At 43.2% G+C, this 18,040-nt stretch overlaps 1 protein-coding gene across 17 annotated transcripts in view; it reads right to left on the bottom strand.

The window, feature by feature from the left end:
- Window positions 1-5,925, bottom strand: part of birc6 (baculoviral IAP repeat containing 6) — a 153,632-nt gene extending 147,707 nt beyond the window's left edge. For all 17 annotated transcript variants that reach the window (XM_021610071.2, XM_021610147.2, XM_021610181.2 and 14 more), the window contains exons 1-2: window positions 5,271-5,925; window positions 157-338 (exon numbers count right to left, since the gene is read on the bottom strand). In XM_021610071.2, the coding sequence (XP_021465746.2) occupies window positions 157-338; window positions 5,271-5,481 (393 nt within the window). In that variant the 5' untranslated portion in view covers window positions 5,482-5,925. The remainder of the gene's footprint in view (window positions 1-156; window positions 339-5,270) is intronic.
- Between the last annotated feature and the right edge of the window lie 12,115 nt (window positions 5,926-18,040).

The following is an 18,040-nucleotide window of genomic DNA, read 5'->3' as shown; positions in this document are numbered from 1 at the left end:
TTTTGTACTGTAATACCATTGTATGTAAACATATTAATGTCAGCGATTCTATGTCAATGGGTTTTAAAGCCAACTTTAGCGAGTGCTATGAGCACACTTCCATGTTTAAGTGTGTTTTGTGTCATGTGTCGGTGGCTGACTAGCAAGCTCTCTTACCTCTGTGACAGGCAGCTCGAGCTGGACCATGTCCTCTGGTTTGGCCACGGGGGCCTGCAGGGCTGTGTCCAGCAGCAAGATGCCGTTCAAGTCCTTTCTGCAGCCCACTGCATAGTCGTCCACGAAGAGGACCTTGTCTACCGCAGGAAAGTACTGACACCTAACACGGCCTCCAGGTTTAGCTAGGAACACAAACATCAGGGTGTTAGAGTTGTTTAGCCACTAAGACAGCATTGGCTGGACTTTTGCTGTCCGATCATGTAAATCAGATACTAAAATAGCCTAAATCTTTGAATTTAGTCTTTGAAATATTGATGAGGTAAACTGCAAGTTGCTTGTTACAGTCACAATAATCTCATGGGCATCCTGACTGAAAACAAATGGATATGCATCATTGTTTGGCATAATGCAGCATCAAGAAACAATCAAGGCTTAAAAGGTGTTGTTGCAGTTCGGGAATAAAAAAAATGCACATGCATGTGAAGCCTAAACAATTTACAGAACTTGTGTTGTTTATATTTCAATTACACAGTCTCCTAAAAAATGAATGTATTGCCCTATTGGATAACTTACTATTAAAACTGTTATGTTAGTTACTATGAAAACATTTTCCTCAGACACCCCTATAGCCTTTAACTGTGTTATTACCACTTCATTCCATGCTGTAATGTAAAATGATAGTGTCAGGCAGGATAATTCAACCTGGTTCAACTACATCACGACTCTCTTCTCTGTATACATCAATGATGTTGCTCATGCTGCTGGTGATTCTCTGGTACACCGCTACGCAGACGACACCATTCTGGATGCTTCTGGCCCCTCTTTGGACACTGTGTTAACTAACCTCCAGATGAGCTTCAATGCCATACAACTCTCTTTCCGTGGCCTCCAACTGATCTTAAAAGCAAGTCAAACTAAATGCATGATATTCAACCGATCACTGCCCGCACCTGCTCGCCCGTCCAGCATCACTACTCTGGACAGCTGACTTAGAATACGTGGACAACTACAAATATCTAGGTGTCTGGTTAGACTGGAAACTCTCCTTCCAGACTCACATTAAGCATCTCCAATCCCAAATTAAATATAGAATTGGCTTCCTATATCGCAACAAAGCATCCTTCACTCATGCTGCCAAACATACCCTCGTAAAACTGACCATCCTACCGATCCTCGACTTCAGTGATGTCATCTATAAAATAGCCTCCAACACTCTACTCAACAAACTGGATGCAGTCTATCACAGCGCCATCCGTTTTGTCACCAAAGCCCCATATACTACCCACCATTGCGACCTGTACTCTCTCGTTGGTTGGCCCTCGCTTCATACTCGTCGCCAAACCCACTGGCTACAGGTTATCTACAAGGCTCTGCTAGGTAAAGCCCCGCCTTATCTCAGCTCACTGGTCACCCACTCGTAGCACGCGCTCCAGCAGGTATATCTCACTGGTCACCCCCAAAGACAATTCCTCCTTTGGTCGTCTTTCCTTACAGTTCTCTGCTGCCAATGACTGGAACGAACTGCAAAAATCTCTGAAGCTGGAGACCCATATCTCCCTCACTAGCTTTAAGCACCAGCTGTCAGAGCAGCTCACAGATCACTGCACCTGTACATAGCCCATCTGTAAACAGCCAATCTACCTACCTCATCCCCATACTGTATTTATTTATTTATCTTGCTCCTTTGCACCCCAGTTTCTCTACTTGCACATTCATCTTCTGCACATCTACCATTCCAGTGTTTAATTGCTATATTGTAATTACTTTGCCACCATGGCCTATTTATTGCCTTAACTCCCTTATCTTACCTCATTTGGACTCACTGTATATAGACTTTTTGTTTTCTTTTGTTCTACTGTATTATTGACTATGTTTTGTTTATTCCATGTGTAACTCTGTGTTGTTGTATGTGTCAAATTGCTATGCTTTATCTTGGCCAGGTCGCAGTTGCAAATGAGAACTTGTTCTCAACTATCCTACCTGGTTAAATAAAGGTGAAATAAAAAAAAACTGTCAATTATGGCAGATGACCACACTTGTCTTGCTCAGAATCGCATTAGTGGAAAACAAGACTGTCCTCAGGGCAGGCCTGGTTGAGTCACATCTAGACAATTTTAGCTAACGCTAAAACTTTTCCTAACCTTAATTAACCTAATTCTAACCTGCCACGTTAATTATCCTAACCTGTGTAAACTCTCCTAACCTGCTACAAATTAACTTCTGCTAGTCAAAACCGACAGCTTGTCTTGAACTAAAGTAGTATTCACCCAAACCATATGACCCAAAGTCAAGGGCTGTAGCCAACTTTTTTTAAATGTATTTTATTTTTTTACAAGGAGCACGTGTGCGTAAGTTGAAAAATGTAAGAGTGCACAAAGAAATTTAGGAGCACAATGAAAAATATTTGAGCTAACAAGCCATTTTCTTTGTAGTGGTGGTGCAAGTATGATTTTTATGAATCTGTGCTCAGTGTTTTCTCCCTGGCACTCAGGGGCTGTGGTACAGTGAAGTAATCATTGCAACAATTATCATCTGGGCAATTTTTTTTCTACACGCTTTGTTGTTCCCAGGTAGCACAGAAAAATATTAGGCACGTATGTGAGCAAAATGGTCGTACTTTTGAGCCGTCTAGTTTGCTAGAGATGCTATATCTTTGGTCGTCATCCAATTCTGTCCTCTGCCAAGGAGCAGTCCACAGGACAAACATTATCAAATTGGAAAACTGCATGTTGCCTACAACTCAAATTCACTTGTAGCATATCTCTGAACTGCTGTGTTGTCAGTCACATTATTTACTGTCAACAACACAGTGTGTTAACAGATGCTGCATAGTTGGCCTCGAAAGAGAACCGGCTGTCAAAGACCAAATAGCAGTACAAGGAATAATAATATAATGCCTCATTTCTGGAGAATACAAATTTGTCACATGTACACTGCGGTGTCATTTTCTTTGATAATAAATGCTACTGCTGTCTGTCATCTCTGGGACCAATAGCCTGTAGTCTATTCATCAGATGAAAAAAACAGACCGCTCTTTATTTCTGATAGCAATGGACAAGTCTGAAGATTTGTCCATGCCAGTGGTGCATAACATGCCAAAATATAGGCTACATGCTAAATGCACTGTAGTAACTATACTGGATGACGATATGACTTTTAGGGCCACCTAGATGAAAAGTGGGCTGTTAAAGTTAACTTAATCTAACTTTCATAATGGAATTCATCACACACCAATTACCCTCAGTGAAAATTAGGGCTGACCCCATTTAGTCAACTGGTCGATAAGACTAAAAACATACCAGTCCACCAACAGCCTAATAGTCGCAAATATGTTATTCTTTGTACTGCTATTTGGCTCAATTTACAAGTAGACTCAGGTACATGTCATTGACAGCCGGTTACATAAAGGTTAAATGTAATAAATAAATATATATATATTTAACTAGGCAAGTCAGTTAAGAACAAATTCTTATTTACAATGACTGCCTAGGAACAGTGGGTTAACTGCTTTGTTCAGGGGCAGAATTACAGATTTTTAACTTGTCAGCTCAGGGATTCAATCAGCAACATTTCAGTTACTGGCCCCAAGCAGGTAGCCCCGCTCCACATGCTAGCATGTGTTCTTTTTTAACCTCCAGTAAAAGAGTCATAGAATAAAATGTAACTTTGTCCATCCAGGATGGAAACTTTACATTAATGCATATCACACACACACTGTAAACAGTCAGTACAGCACACTGCATACCCAAACACATAAGAGGAGATAAACACATCCACTCAGAACTTGGCGATGTCCCAACTGCAATGTTAAAATAGATTCATAAATAAATAGCTAAGTGTATATGCTAAGAGGGAAGTCATTGAGTGAAGTGATTTTACAGCACATTACACATTGAAGTGAACACAAAGTCATGAAACGGAGAAGAGCTTCAATTCAGCAAATTGATTCAGTTTGTAGCTAACGATAGACGAAAGGCATCAAAATAAACCCAGGTGTTTTTGCTCATTGGATTCAATTTAGCTACAGATGGCGAGTCACGTTATGGAACAAACGCCAATAATGTTCATTGTTTGACATCGTCAAACAAACTGTCAAAATTAAATCAGCGTGGGTTTAGGTTCTCTATCGTCTACCATTTCCTTCCAAAATTGTACAGCTGTGAGCTACAACACTATTAGTTAGCTAGATTGCCAACAGGCATTGCATACTTTCTCGTTATGCTTAGTACTAGTACGAATAGCAACATCACGTCATAACCAACTAGAGCTAGCTAGATAAACGTTCTGCAACAAACTAGTTATTGCTAACACGCTTGTTAAGAACATTTACTGCGACACCCCATGCTCACGGCTGTGTGATCATCTTTGAACTTGACAGCTTAGCTACTTGACTAACGTTATTAGCTACTAGTTACTCGTGTCATCACAATTAGTTCGCAAGCTACCACTGATTATCTAGTTTGCTAGCTAGCTAACTACATGTTACCCAAACATGGCGTAATGTTGTGATGGATATACAGTACGGAAGTTACTTGGCTAACGCAATAACGTTAATTAGTTAAATCGCACTACAATATGCGGATTATTAATAACGATTGATTGAATGTTGACATGAAACGTTAGATACTGTTAGCGGGTTCGCTAGCTTAGCCAGCTAGCTGATGAGCGGTTTTCATAATACATCGTTAACACGTAAATTCAGTTAGCCAGTTAGATTGTTAATTAGTTAAGTAACGTTAGTTAACTGTCTTGACAGAGAGTCAAGACATGTAGCTATCTACTGTAGTTAACCACAGCTAGGAGCTAGTTTGCCACTGCCAGTATCTTTGATGTAACTCTAGTCTAATGTAGGAAGAAAGTAAGGTAGCTAACGTTAGCTAGCTACTTGGTTATGCAAGTTATTGTTGGGAATCGGATCTAACCAATTGTTCCGTGAATCCGTACTTGAGCTAAACGTCAGAATTCACGTTCTAACGTTATTTAATTTGCTAACTCCGGCTAGCTAACCAACCCCAGGTTAACTAATGTGATTGTCAAAATAATTAAACGTTAAACATTAGCTAACTACCTAACGTTAGTTAAAACAGTTACTTAGCCCCTGGACCCTGACTTACCGTGCAAGGCCGAGGCTTGGAGAATAGCCCCTGATGTGCCGTCGATTACTTTGATACTCCCCCGGCTAGTAACCGCCAGGATAGCGTTAAGGGCCGGGTGGTAGGAAAGGCTTCGCAGGCCCTCCTCGTCGCAACGACGGCAACCGTCTCTCAGTACAATCCAATCTGAGGAGGTGGACGAGCAGGAGCCCGGCGAGGCCGCGGCCGCCATCTTTCTTAAATTTTCCCTTCCCTTCTGTGTGTTTTTAGGGAGCTTCGTTGATACGAGTAAGATTAATACGTGTAAAAGCTGAATTCCAAACTACCGCTCCTCTACTACTGCTGACTCTTCTGCGGCTTCTGCTCCTCCGCCCGTTACCACAGCAGTAGCAATTCACCATCAGTACTGAGAAAGCTACGAGCCGAGCGTCGCTCTGTCAGATGGACGTCAGGTAAACGGAACAAGCGTAGTGCTTGACCATCACGCGATACCAGAAAGGGCACTGCGATGTTCTTGAGTTGACTCCAGAATCCAGACAGATAATATATTTGGATGACATCTGTTTGTGAATGTTACTATTACCCCACTGTAAATTGTGTTTGTTGTGACTCCCACAGACAGAAAGACAGTATGTTTGCGCTCAGACTAGAATAGAGGCGGCCTTCTTCGTCTTCGGTGGGGTTTATCGGCATCCAACATTATGGTGCATTACCGCCATCTACTGTACAGTGGGCCTTCTTCTTCTATACAATGGCGGTTTGCAAACAAACGTGAAAGGTGCATGCCGCCACCTACTATGGTGGAGTGTGTGGTCAATCACGGTTTACAATATTAGTTCCATATTTCTAAATCCTCCTACCTAACTCCGTACTTCTGAGAAAAGAAAAAAAGAGCCCTACTAACTTCTAATAGATGCTTCCCCCATCCCGAGGGCTCCGAGTCCAATCTCATCTTCCACACATCTATCAAAACAGGTCTGATCTTACAGTTGGCCTCACCTCCACAAAGTGGAATATTAATATCAAATATATCTCATTCTAACGCTCGTTTGGCTTACCTTACACGTTATGTTGCCCGAAATGTGTTAGCTACACTATCCTAACGAACCACATTGCTTATCATTACAGCAATATGTTCCGGTATGTTAGCTAGCTACCTAACTTTAGTTGGCTCATAATACACCAAACGTGTCAGTATATTAACTATAGGCAATCTAACTACCCAATGTTTATTGACTTGATTATTCCTGTCATTCTTAGCTTAGCTAAGTGGTATAGTGATTGTGCGTTCTCAATGGACATTCGGGTGCTTACGTAAATTCGCTCTGGCTATCTACACCGATTTCAGAGCACTCGCCTGAGTATACCAGAGCGCAGAATAACTGATTCATTTACCAACTCACAACACATATTGAATATGTCCGGTGTCAGTAAACGTCAGCAAAAAAAAATATTGCCAGCAGCACAGTTACAGTCACCGACGCTCTGGATAACACGAAAGCTGCCTAACCAGCTCTTGCTTGGGCGATTCAAATAGTCAGAGTGAGGTGTTCTCTCATTTGTGTCTGGAAGTAGCTGGCAAGCTAGCCAACGTTAGCGTGGGTGCTTGACTGCCGTTCTGAGGCCAGAATGCTCGGATCAACCCTACTCCTCGGCCAGAACGTCCAGTGTGCGTTAAGAGAGCGAAACGCTCTGAATTTACAAACAGACAATCTGACAAAGCTCTGAATTTACGAACGCCCAGAGCGCACTCTGGCATTCCATATTTAATTTAAAAACACACCCGAAGTCGCAAAATGTCTAGCTAGTAATTTGTTATTGAACAAGCCAACAAGAGGTTGCATAGCAACAGCATCAATTTATGATAGACAGTTGAAGCTCTAGTACGTTCAACTGAAAGGAGACCGTTCATTTACAGTATACTAAAATGTACTTATAGTATTTAGTATATACTCATTAAGTATGTAGCATACAGTATGTTAGTATGGGTATTCAAACACAGCTATGGTTTCCATGTGTTTTCAATTTTTACTAACGACATGCCACTAACTTTGAGTAAAGCCAATGTGTCTTTGTATGCGGATGACTACACACTACACGTTAGCTACTACAGCGACTGAAATGACTGCAACACTCAACAAAGAGCTCCAGTTAGCTTCAGAGTGGATGGCAAGGAATAAGTTATCCCTGAATATTTCTAAAACATTGTATTTAGAATAAAACACTCACTAAACCCTAAACCTCAACACTATCTTGTAATAAATAATGTGGAAGTTGAGATGACTAAACTGATTGGAGTAACCCTAAATTGTAAACTGTCATGGTCAAAACATATTGATGCAGTAGTAGCTAAGATGGGGAGAAGTCTGTCCATAATAAAGTGATGCTCTGCCTTCTTAACAACACTATCAACAGGGCAGGTCCTAGAGGCCCTAGTTTTGTCACACCTTGACTGCTGTTCAGTCATGTGGTCAGGTGCCACAAAAAAAGGACTTAGGAAAATTGCAATTGGCTCAGAACAGGGCAGCACGGCTGGTCCTTGGATGTACACAGAGAGCTAACATTAATAATATGCATGTCAATCTCTCCTGGCTCAAAGTGGAAGAAAGATTGAATTCATCACTACTTGTATTTGTATTGACATGTTGAATGCACCGAGCTATCTGTCTAAACTACTGGCACACAGCTCGGACACCCATGCATACCCCACAAGACATGCCACAAGAGGTCTCTTCACTGTCCCCAAGTCCAGAACAGGCTATGGGAGGCACACAGTACTACATAGAGCCATGACGACATGGAACTCTATTCCACATCAAGGAACTGACACAAGCAGTAAAATTTGATTAAAAAAAAACACCTTATGGAACAGCGGGGACTGTGAAGCAACACAAACACTGGCACAGACACATGCATACACACACACAATAGCATACGCACTATACATACACATGGATTTAGTACTGTAGATATGTTTTAGTGGTGGAGAAGGGGCCTGAGGGCACACAGTGTGTTGTGAAATCTGTGAATGTATTTAAAATTGTATAAACTTTCTTAATTTTGCTGGACCCCAGGAAGAGTAGCTGCTGCTTTGGCAGCAGCTAATGGGGGTCCATAATAAATACAAATGCCATTCCATTAGCTCCGTTCCAGTCGTTATTATGAACCGTCCTCCCCTCTGCAGCCTCCACTGATATCTGCACATCAAATTCAGCAATGTAAATGCCTGCTCCTGTGTGCCCACTATCTGGGTCCTTGGATCCATCTGTGAAAAGCATTATAAAAGCAAAACAACTTCTACCAATGTAATTGTCAACCCGTTTTCTTATATCACTGACTTCTGACCAATCTTTTCTTTTCTCTACCAAGGTTAGATCAACAACAGGATCTGTGAGTAACCACAGAGGAATACTGCCTATCACCACACAAGGGCCAACCTTCAACTCCCTCAAACTACTCACATTAGCAAGCTTTCCAACTGTCCAACCAAAACCACTGCCTTGTCTACTTGTATATTCCCAACAGTCATCTAGAACAGTAGCAGTGGAATGATCAACCTCACAACTGGAGTCTTTAAACTCATTTCCTGATACCCCCTTCTCCCTCATACTGGAGCCTCTCTCTTTCCCTCTCATACTACCCATACTGTATCAGTCAATGCTCCACTGTCTCTATTTCCTGGCAATAATCACACTTTCCTATTGGATGCTTTCCTATCACATTTAAAGTCTTATTCAACGAGCAGTGTCCCACCCTTAGCCTCTTCTCTTCAGTCTCTTCCTGCAGTCCTCCCTGACTTTCCTCTGTTCCTTGAATACATTTCCGCTCTAAGTGTCTCTATTGCACTACCATCTCTGCACCACCACTGTCCATAGCAGGATTTTTGCATCTGCCTTGCTTATTGAAACTACAACATTACCATCCCCACTACTAAGTGCTTGTTTAGCCAGTACATCAGCTGCCTCGTTCCCCTCCACATGGGCTAGGACCCAAGTAAATATTGTCTGTATACCCATTTGTCTTACCCTGCCATGGGTAGGTAGTACCTCATACTGCAGGTGTTGTCTGCTACGTGAACTAAAGGTGCACATGAGTCAGAGCAAATAACTACTCTGTCTTTCTTGACTTCCTCCACTCACTGCAAGGTCAACAGTACAGCCATCAGCTCCACCGTATATACAGCCAGCTGATCTGTAATACGTTTCCTGTCTGCCACGCCACATTCCTGCACTACAAATGCTGACCCAGTACGTCCTGTCCTTGGCTGTTTTGAAACGTGTTTAAATGGCCATATAATCCTGATATAGAGTATCCAGATGTCTATTAAACAAATCAGATGGATCAACCCCCTCCCTATCTTTCCATAGTCTCTCCAACACTTCTTGATCAACTACTGGAGGCAGGAGTAGCCATGATGGATTCACAGGAATAGCTACGATGGGGCTAAACTCCCTTACATATAGTCCCATCTCCCTCCCCCGGGTATTACCCACCCAACCAAAACTTGTGATCGGTCCTCGCTCATGTTCCCAGCGTGCCTGTAGAATCCCTTTCGCAGGATGAGACACCCAATTTCCCTGTAGGTTGACCCAATAATTAATTGGCAATTGCTGTCTCCTAATCTGCAATGCCATATCTCCCATCTCCACCTGTAGTGCAGACACTGGGGAGGTTCGAAACGCCCCTGTATGACATCTAGCCTTTCTAGTGAGGTTAAGTCTGCTGGACCATACGCTATACTGCCATAGTCTATTACAGATCGGATCAATGCAACATACATGGTCCTCAATGAGGAATGCCCAGCCCCCCACTCCTTCCCGGTCAGACAGCGCATCACATTTAGCACCTTCTTACACTTTCCCACCACTTTCTCAATGTGTTCTTCCCAGGTCAGCTTAATGTCAAAGTACACCCTAAGGAACCTGAAGGCCCCAACCTCTCCAAGTTTCTCCCATATAACCTCAAGTGTACCTCATCTCCCACCTTCCTCTTGGTCAAGAACACTGTCTTAGTTTTCTCTACAGAGAACCTGAATCCCCACATTAATGCCCACTGTTATACCTCATAAATTGCTTCCTGTACCTTCCTGACTATGTATGGAACATTTCTTCCCCTCTTCCAATAGCCCCCATCAAATAACCTCCCAATATCCAGCCGTACCTGAGAGCAAACATCATTGATCATGATTGAGAACAACAGAGGACTTATCACGCTCCCCTACGGTGTACCGTTATCCACCAGGTGCCTGATAAAGACTTCCCCACCCTAACCTGGAGAGACCTTCCAAACAGGAAGTCCTTTATTCAGTTGTCTGTCTTCCTCCTATCCCCATAATATCAAGCTTGATTAGCAACCCCTCCTTCCACATCATATCATACGCCTTTATAGACAACAAAAAAAGACAGCCACAACAGTCTCCTTGTTCACCTGGGCCTTCCTGACCTCTGCTTCTAAGCAGAGCACTGGGTCCATAGTTCCCCTTCACTTTCTGAATCCACTCTGATCTGCTAATACTAGCCCCCTGCTCTCCAGGAAGTACATTAGCCTCTCCATAATCTTACATACATGGGATGTTAAAGCTATTGCCCGATAGCTTGTTGGCCTCCCTGGCTTCCGGATTGGTACAACTACTGCCTCCTTCTACAGCAGCTACCTGGTAGTTTCCCCTCCTCCCACACTCGGTTGTACAATACCAGTACCTTATCCTGTTCCTTATCCAGCCAATATGACATAGCACACATCTTTCCCAGGTGAAGTTGAATTACTATTCTTTTTTTCCTTTTTCTCCCCAATTTCGTGATATCCAATTGGTAGTTACAGTCTTGTATCATCGCTGCAACTCCCATACGGACTCGGGAGAGGCGAAGGTCGAGAGCCGTGCGTCCTCCGAAACACAACCCAGCCAAGCCGCACTGCTTCTTGACACAATAACCGCTTAACCTGGAAGCCAGCCGCACCAATGTGTCGGAGGAAACACCGTATACTTGGCAACCGTGTCACGCTAGAGCGCGATGGTACAAGAACATCCCTGCCGGCCAAACCCTCCCGAGCCCGGACAACGCTGGGACAATTGTGCACCGCCCCATGGGTCTCCTGGTCGAGGCCAGCTGCGACAGAGCCTGGACTCGCACCAGGATCTCTAGTGGCAGAGCTACTCGAGACGCCCCCAGGTGAAGTTAACCCAGCCTTACCTATTGCCCTCTTCATCTCTGCCATGGTAAATTGTGCATTGAACACATCATTTACATTCTCCCTCCTATCCAGCACTCCAGGATGCTCTTCTCTCATTCTCTCTCTCCCCATCCTCTGACAGATTAGCTGAGCTATGCACTTGGACAAATGCTTTGGCCATCATCTCTGCCTTCTTATCTGTTTTTGCCATATCCTCCCAACTCGTCAACACTGGATAATCCCACTCCCTTCTGACCCAACTCATCCTCTTAATCATCCTCCACACTTCTCACACAGGTCTCGCCCTTCCAATGGTGTCACAGAACCAATGCCAACATGACCTCTTTGCCTCACAGATAATTCTCCTCACTAGAAACTGGGCCTGTTTTACTGAATCTGATGCTGGAAGTTGTGTGTACTTTTCAGTACTCTAAATGCCTTGTTCATGCCCCTCACTCCTCCATCTACCATGGGACTGCTTTCCTCCTCCCTGAACTCTTAGGTATAACCTCAATAGCTTTTTCCACCAATGCGGTTCTCTCCCAGTTATTCACACAATCCACATCCCCTCTCATATCCACCTGAGCCATCACCTGCTCACTTAGCTCCTAAAACTGGTCCCACCTGCCTACTCCATCTACTGACACCTCTTCCTCCCACTGGCCTACTGTGAATAATATGGGGTAATCATCACTCCCTACTGTCGACTCCTCCCATACCGCCCACTCACTCAGTGAGGTGCAAGGCAGGCTCATTCCCTGAGGCTACATCAATCCTGGTCGCTCGGCCATCATTCAGGCACACCAGATCTTTCATTTCTTTCCGATTTTCCAAAACTTGGCCATTTCCATCCATCCGTCGCCCCTCCCCCAGAGCATGTTGTGGGAATTCAAATCACCACACCACATTACCTTACTTCCATCCTGGCCCTCCACACTATTCAGCACTTCCAAGTCCAATATCTGACACGGACTAAAGTAGTTCACTACCACTAGCATCCCTCCTCTCAGCCACACCACCACCACATATTCCTGTTCAATACCTTTGCCAAGTATCCTGTAAGAAAGTCCTTGCTTTATGAAGGTTGCACATTCTCCCCATACACCTCTGTCCCTACGAACCACTACATATAACTTGGTTTGAGCCATGTTTCCTGTACACAAATCACATCAGGCTTAGCTGGCATATCCACAATGAACTGCCCATTAGCCTGCCCATTAGCCAACAGGCTTCGAGCAATCCATTGTAGCATTACCACCATAACTAAGATCCAGTAATACATGACTCCAACCTTCGCTGATTGAGGTCATCTCAAACCTTTTCCCATGTCAACTCTGTCATACTCAGATGTCTCCCAGCCACTTTCACTATTAGCTGAATCCTTTCTGTTTTAGACTCCACTTTAGCAGTGCTGTTGATAGTTCCTGCTATGAAAGTCAACCAGCTTTCTCTTGTCTATGTATAGCATGCCTCCACCCACCTGCCCTGTAGTCCCCGATCTAGAGGCTTCTACCCATCTCTCCCTTGAACCTGTATATCCCTGGACCTAGACCACCCTTAATGCCTCAGCATATGACACCCTTCTCTCCATTCTCACTTGTGGCACTTCCACTGCCTGTTTCATTGCCTCACACCCAAAATATGCCACACCAAGAGCACCCCCACAGCTGCAGCACTTTGGTTGTACACCGTCCCCACACTTCCTATACTCATGCTCCCCTCCACACGTCACACTTCTTTCTCTTTACAGGCTGCTGCCAGATGCCCAAACCTCTGGCAGTTATAACATTTTAAAGGCTTCAGGTACATGAGCCCTCACATAATAACTCATATCCCATGGTTACTTTACTTGGCAGTACCCTTCCCTTGAAGTGAAAGAGAATTGACAGGCTATCTACCCTCACTCCATCCCTTATTGCTTGCAATCTTTGAACATTCACTAGAACACCTTCTCTGAAGTTGTCGCTTACCTCTTCAGTACTGACACTCACAGGTACACCTGTTGTCACCACTTTAATCCACAGCTTCCCTGCTTGATCAGTCCAACTGCTCGACACCACCTTACACTTCCCTATTTGCTTCACTATGAGAGCTTCTTCCCTCTGAGCCGTACAGAACACCAACAAGTTCCCATCTCTTAATACTTCAGCATTGACAACTTCCCAAATCAACTATATCAATCAATTTTATTGCAGCTTTCAACTAGAGGTCGACCGATTATGATTTTTCAACGCCGATACCAATACCGATTATTGGAGGACCAAAAAAAGCCGATACCGACTAATCAGACGATTTTTTAAAAATGTATTTGTAATAATGACAATTACAACAATACTGAATGAACATTTATTTTAACTTAATATAATACATCAATAAAATCAATTTAGCCTCAAATAAATAATGAAACATGTTCAAATTGGTTTAAATAATGCAAAAACCAAGTGTTGGAGAAGAAAGTAAAAGTGCAATATGTGCCATGTAAGAAAGCTAACGTTTAAGTTCCTTGCTCAGAACATGAGAACATATGAAAGCTGGTGGTTCCTTTTAACAAGAGTCTTCAATATTCCCAGGTACGAAGTTTTAGGTTGTAGTTATTATAGGACTATTTCTCTTTATACCATTTGTATTTCATTAACCTTTGACTATTGGATGTTCTTATAGGCACTTTAGTATTGCCAGTGTAACAGTATAGCTTCCGTCCCTCTCCTCGCTCCTACCTGGGCTCGAACCAGGAACACAACGACAACAGCCACCCTCGAAGCAGCGTTACCCATGCAGAGCAAGGGGAATAACTACTCCAAGTCTCAGAGCGAGTGATGTTTGAAACGCTATTAGCGCACACCCCGCTAACTAGCTAGCCATTTCACATCAGTTACACCAGCCTTATCTCGGGAGTTGATAGGCTTGAAGTCATAAACAGCTGCTGACAAACGCATGAAAGTGCTATTTGAATGAATGCTTACGAGCCTGCTGCTGCCTACCATCGCTCAGTCAGACTGCTCTATCAAATCATAGACTTAGTTATAACATAATAACACACAGAAATACGAGCCTTAGGTCATTAATATGGTAGAATCCGGAAACTATCATCTCGAAAACAAGACGTTTAATCTTTCAGTGAAATACAGAACCGTTCCGTATTTTATCTAAAGGATGGCATCCATAAGTCTAAATTTTCCTGTTACATTGCACAACCTTCAATGTTATGTCATAATTATGTAAAATTCTGGCTAATTAGGCGGCCCAAACTGTTGCATATACACTGACTCTGCGTGCAATGAACTCAAGAGAAGTGACACAATTTCACCTGGTTAATATTGCCTGCTAACCTGGATTTATTTTAGCTAAATATGCAGGTTTAAAAATATATACTTCTGTGTATTGATTTTAAGAAAGGCATTGATGTTTATGGTTAGGTACACATTGGAGCAACAATATGCACCGCATCGATTATATGCAACGCAAGACACGCTAGATAAACTAGTAATATCATCAACCATGTGTAGTTAACTAGTGATTATGATTGATTGATCGTTTTTTATGAGATAAGTTTAATGCTAGCTAGCAACTTACCTTGGCTTACTGCATTCGTGAAACAGGCAGTCTCCTCGTGGAGTGCAATGAGAGGCAGGTGGTTAGAGCGTTGGACTAGTTAACTGTAAGGTTGCAAGATTGAATCCCCTGAGCTGACAAGCTAAAAATCTGTCGTTCTGCCTCTGAACGAGGCAGTTAACCCACCGTTCCTAGGCCGTAATTGAAAATAAGAATGCCTTCTTAACTGACTTGCCTAGTTAAATAAAGATTAAATAAAGGTGTAAAAAAAAAAAAAAAAAATCGGCCAAATCGGTGTCTAAAAATAACAATTTCCGATTGTTATGAAAACTTGAAATCGGCCTTAATTACGATTAATCTGCCGACCTTTACTTTCAACCTTTTCAGACTCATCGCCCCAACCCCCCCTTTCCCCTAAACTTCAGAATCACTTTATGCTCCTCCTCACCTCCATGATCCCCTCGCAAATACCCTCGGCACACTCTACCTCTGGTGTTGGAAACTATTCCGCCCTTTATTTGTACCACTAAGCTCCATACTTGCTTCTCTTTCTTTTCCATCACTATCTCCTACCATGTCTGACCCAGTCACAGCACAGCCATGCCTAACAGAGTAAAGTTTGATTGTTTGCTAATTCCCTTTCAGTCGAATTGCAGTGCTACTACTCTGATCAAGCCACCAAAACAAGCAACCATGCAGCCTTATTTCACTGCCAAGCCGAGATTTAGCTGAAATATGCCACCTCATGGAAGGCTGATACGTAGGATCAAAAATATCTGTAGAGTTCAAAAGGTACTCCACTCAAGACCATGAAAAGGCTAAACCCAAGGAGGCCGAAATGCAAAAATAATGGGTAAAATTGGTAATAATTTTAAGAGCAGTTGGGAGGAAAAGTTTAATTTCCAAAAGTTTTAAGTGCTCAAAACCATTCGTTTTGAGACAGGGGTATCACCAAAGCTATATTTTTATTAGGTATGATGTAGCTAATTTCCAAAGATGCATGACAATCTCAAAACATTTTTCAACAAATTACAATGACAAAAACCGTGGCCATTTGCATGACAATCGTCACAGCCCTACATCTGGTGGACATCGGGCGTTATACCTTCGTCAGTGCTATCAACAGTATGCGCCTTTATTTTTTTATAGCACCTTGCACTTTCACCCTTCGCATTCTTTTGAGCATGGATTAAATTAAGTGATATGAGTTTTATATGTAATTTTAAACTGGGTGGTACAAGCCCTGAATGCTGATTGGCTGACAGGCATGGTATATCAGACCGTACATGGGTACAACGGGGATGGATACAACGGGTATGACAAAGCATTTATTTTTACAACTCTAACTACGTTGGTAACCAGTTTTATAATAGTAATAAGGCACCTCTGGGTTTTGTGGTATAATGCTATACCATGGCTAAGAGCTGTATCCAGGCACTCAGCAAGGCTGGTGCCAAAGAAGCCGTGGTATATTGACCATATACCCCCCCCCCCCTAGTGCCTTATTGCTTAATTATATGATGACTCTTTTGTTGTTTTTTAATACAGCCCTTGCCTGATGTTGGGATATGGATCCCCATGCAAGAAACCCAAATAATAAACCCTAAAACCCACCAGCAGGTGGTCGCTATAAAGGTGTCCTATACATAGATTTGGTTTGCTCCTAGCAGAACTCGGCAAAGCGAAGCCAACGTCTGTGCTTGCATACTCCCTAAAGACCTAAGCTTGAAAAATGAGTAAAACCCTAAACCCCACCAGCGGGTGGTCCCTATAGAGGTGTCCCATACATACAGTTTGCTCCAAGAACTCGGCAAGGCGAACGTTTGTGCTCACATACCGCCTAAAGACCTTCGCTTGAAAAAACGAGAGAAAAAGTGACAATATTATTGTTTGTTCCTCTTGAGCCACCGTAACAACAGCCATGCATTTTCTCTAAATATTCTGAATTAATCTAAGATAAATCAAGAAATCTGTAATTAATTTAGACGTTTTTGCTGAGATCTTTGCAGACCAGCTAGCTGTTGTGTTTTCAGACATTTTCAATCTACCTCTAACTCAGGCTGTTTTCCCACCTGCTTCAAGATGTCCACTATCATGCCCAAGAGCGGGAAAGGGAACTGAATGACTTGAAGTGCACCTCCTCCCTCCCTGACACACTAGCCCCTTTCCAATTCGCCTACCGCCCTGACAGATCCACAGATGATACAGGAGGTTGAAGAAATTTGGCCTGTCCCCAAGGGCCCTCAAGTGTTCTACAGGAGCGCCATCAAGAGCATACTGTCAGGCTGCATCACAGCCTGGTACAGCAACTCCACTGACGGAGTATAGTACACTCAGGTGAACGCATCATTGGGTGCTCACTGACTGTCCTCCAAGACACAGACAACACCCGGTGTTGCAGGAAGGCCAAGAAGATCAAGGACCAAAGCCACCTGTGCCACGGCCTGTTGTCCCCGCTTCCATCACTCAGACGCGGGCAGTATAGGAGTTTCACGGCAAAAACAGTCAGACTGATCAATAGCTTCTACCCCCAGACCATCAGGCTGCTGAATAGCCACTAGGCAGCTACCTGCTCCCAATATGGCAATTCTACTTCTTATGGCTGCAGGGGCAGTATTGAGTAGCTTGGATGAAAGGTGCCCAGAGGTGCCCAGAGTAAACGGCCTGCTCCTCAGTCCCAGTTGCTAATATATGCATATTATTATTAGTATTGGAGAGAAAAAACTCTGAAGTTTCTAAAACTGTTTGAATGATGTCTGTGAGTATAACAGAACTCATATGGCAGGCATAAACCCGAGAAGAAATCCAAACATGAAGTGGGAAATCTGAGGTTGGTCGATTTTCAACCCAGCCCCTATTGAATACACAGTGGGATATAAGTTATGATGCACTTCCTAAGACTTCCACTAGATGTCAACCATCTTTAGAAACTTGAATGAGGCTTCTACTGTGATGTGGGGCCGGATGAGAACTCTTTGAGTCAGTGGTCTGGCAGAGAACCAGGTCCTGGTCACACGCATTTCACATGATAACGACCTGCATTCCATTGCTTTTCTACAGACAATGGA

The sequence above is a fragment of the Oncorhynchus mykiss genome, chromosome 1, assembly GCF_013265735.2.
Source record: "Oncorhynchus mykiss isolate Arlee chromosome 1, USDA_OmykA_1.1, whole genome shotgun sequence".
Lineage (NCBI taxonomy): Eukaryota > Metazoa > Chordata > Actinopteri > Salmoniformes > Salmonidae > Oncorhynchus > Oncorhynchus mykiss.
This window is presented reverse-complemented; position numbering and strand designations above follow the sequence as displayed.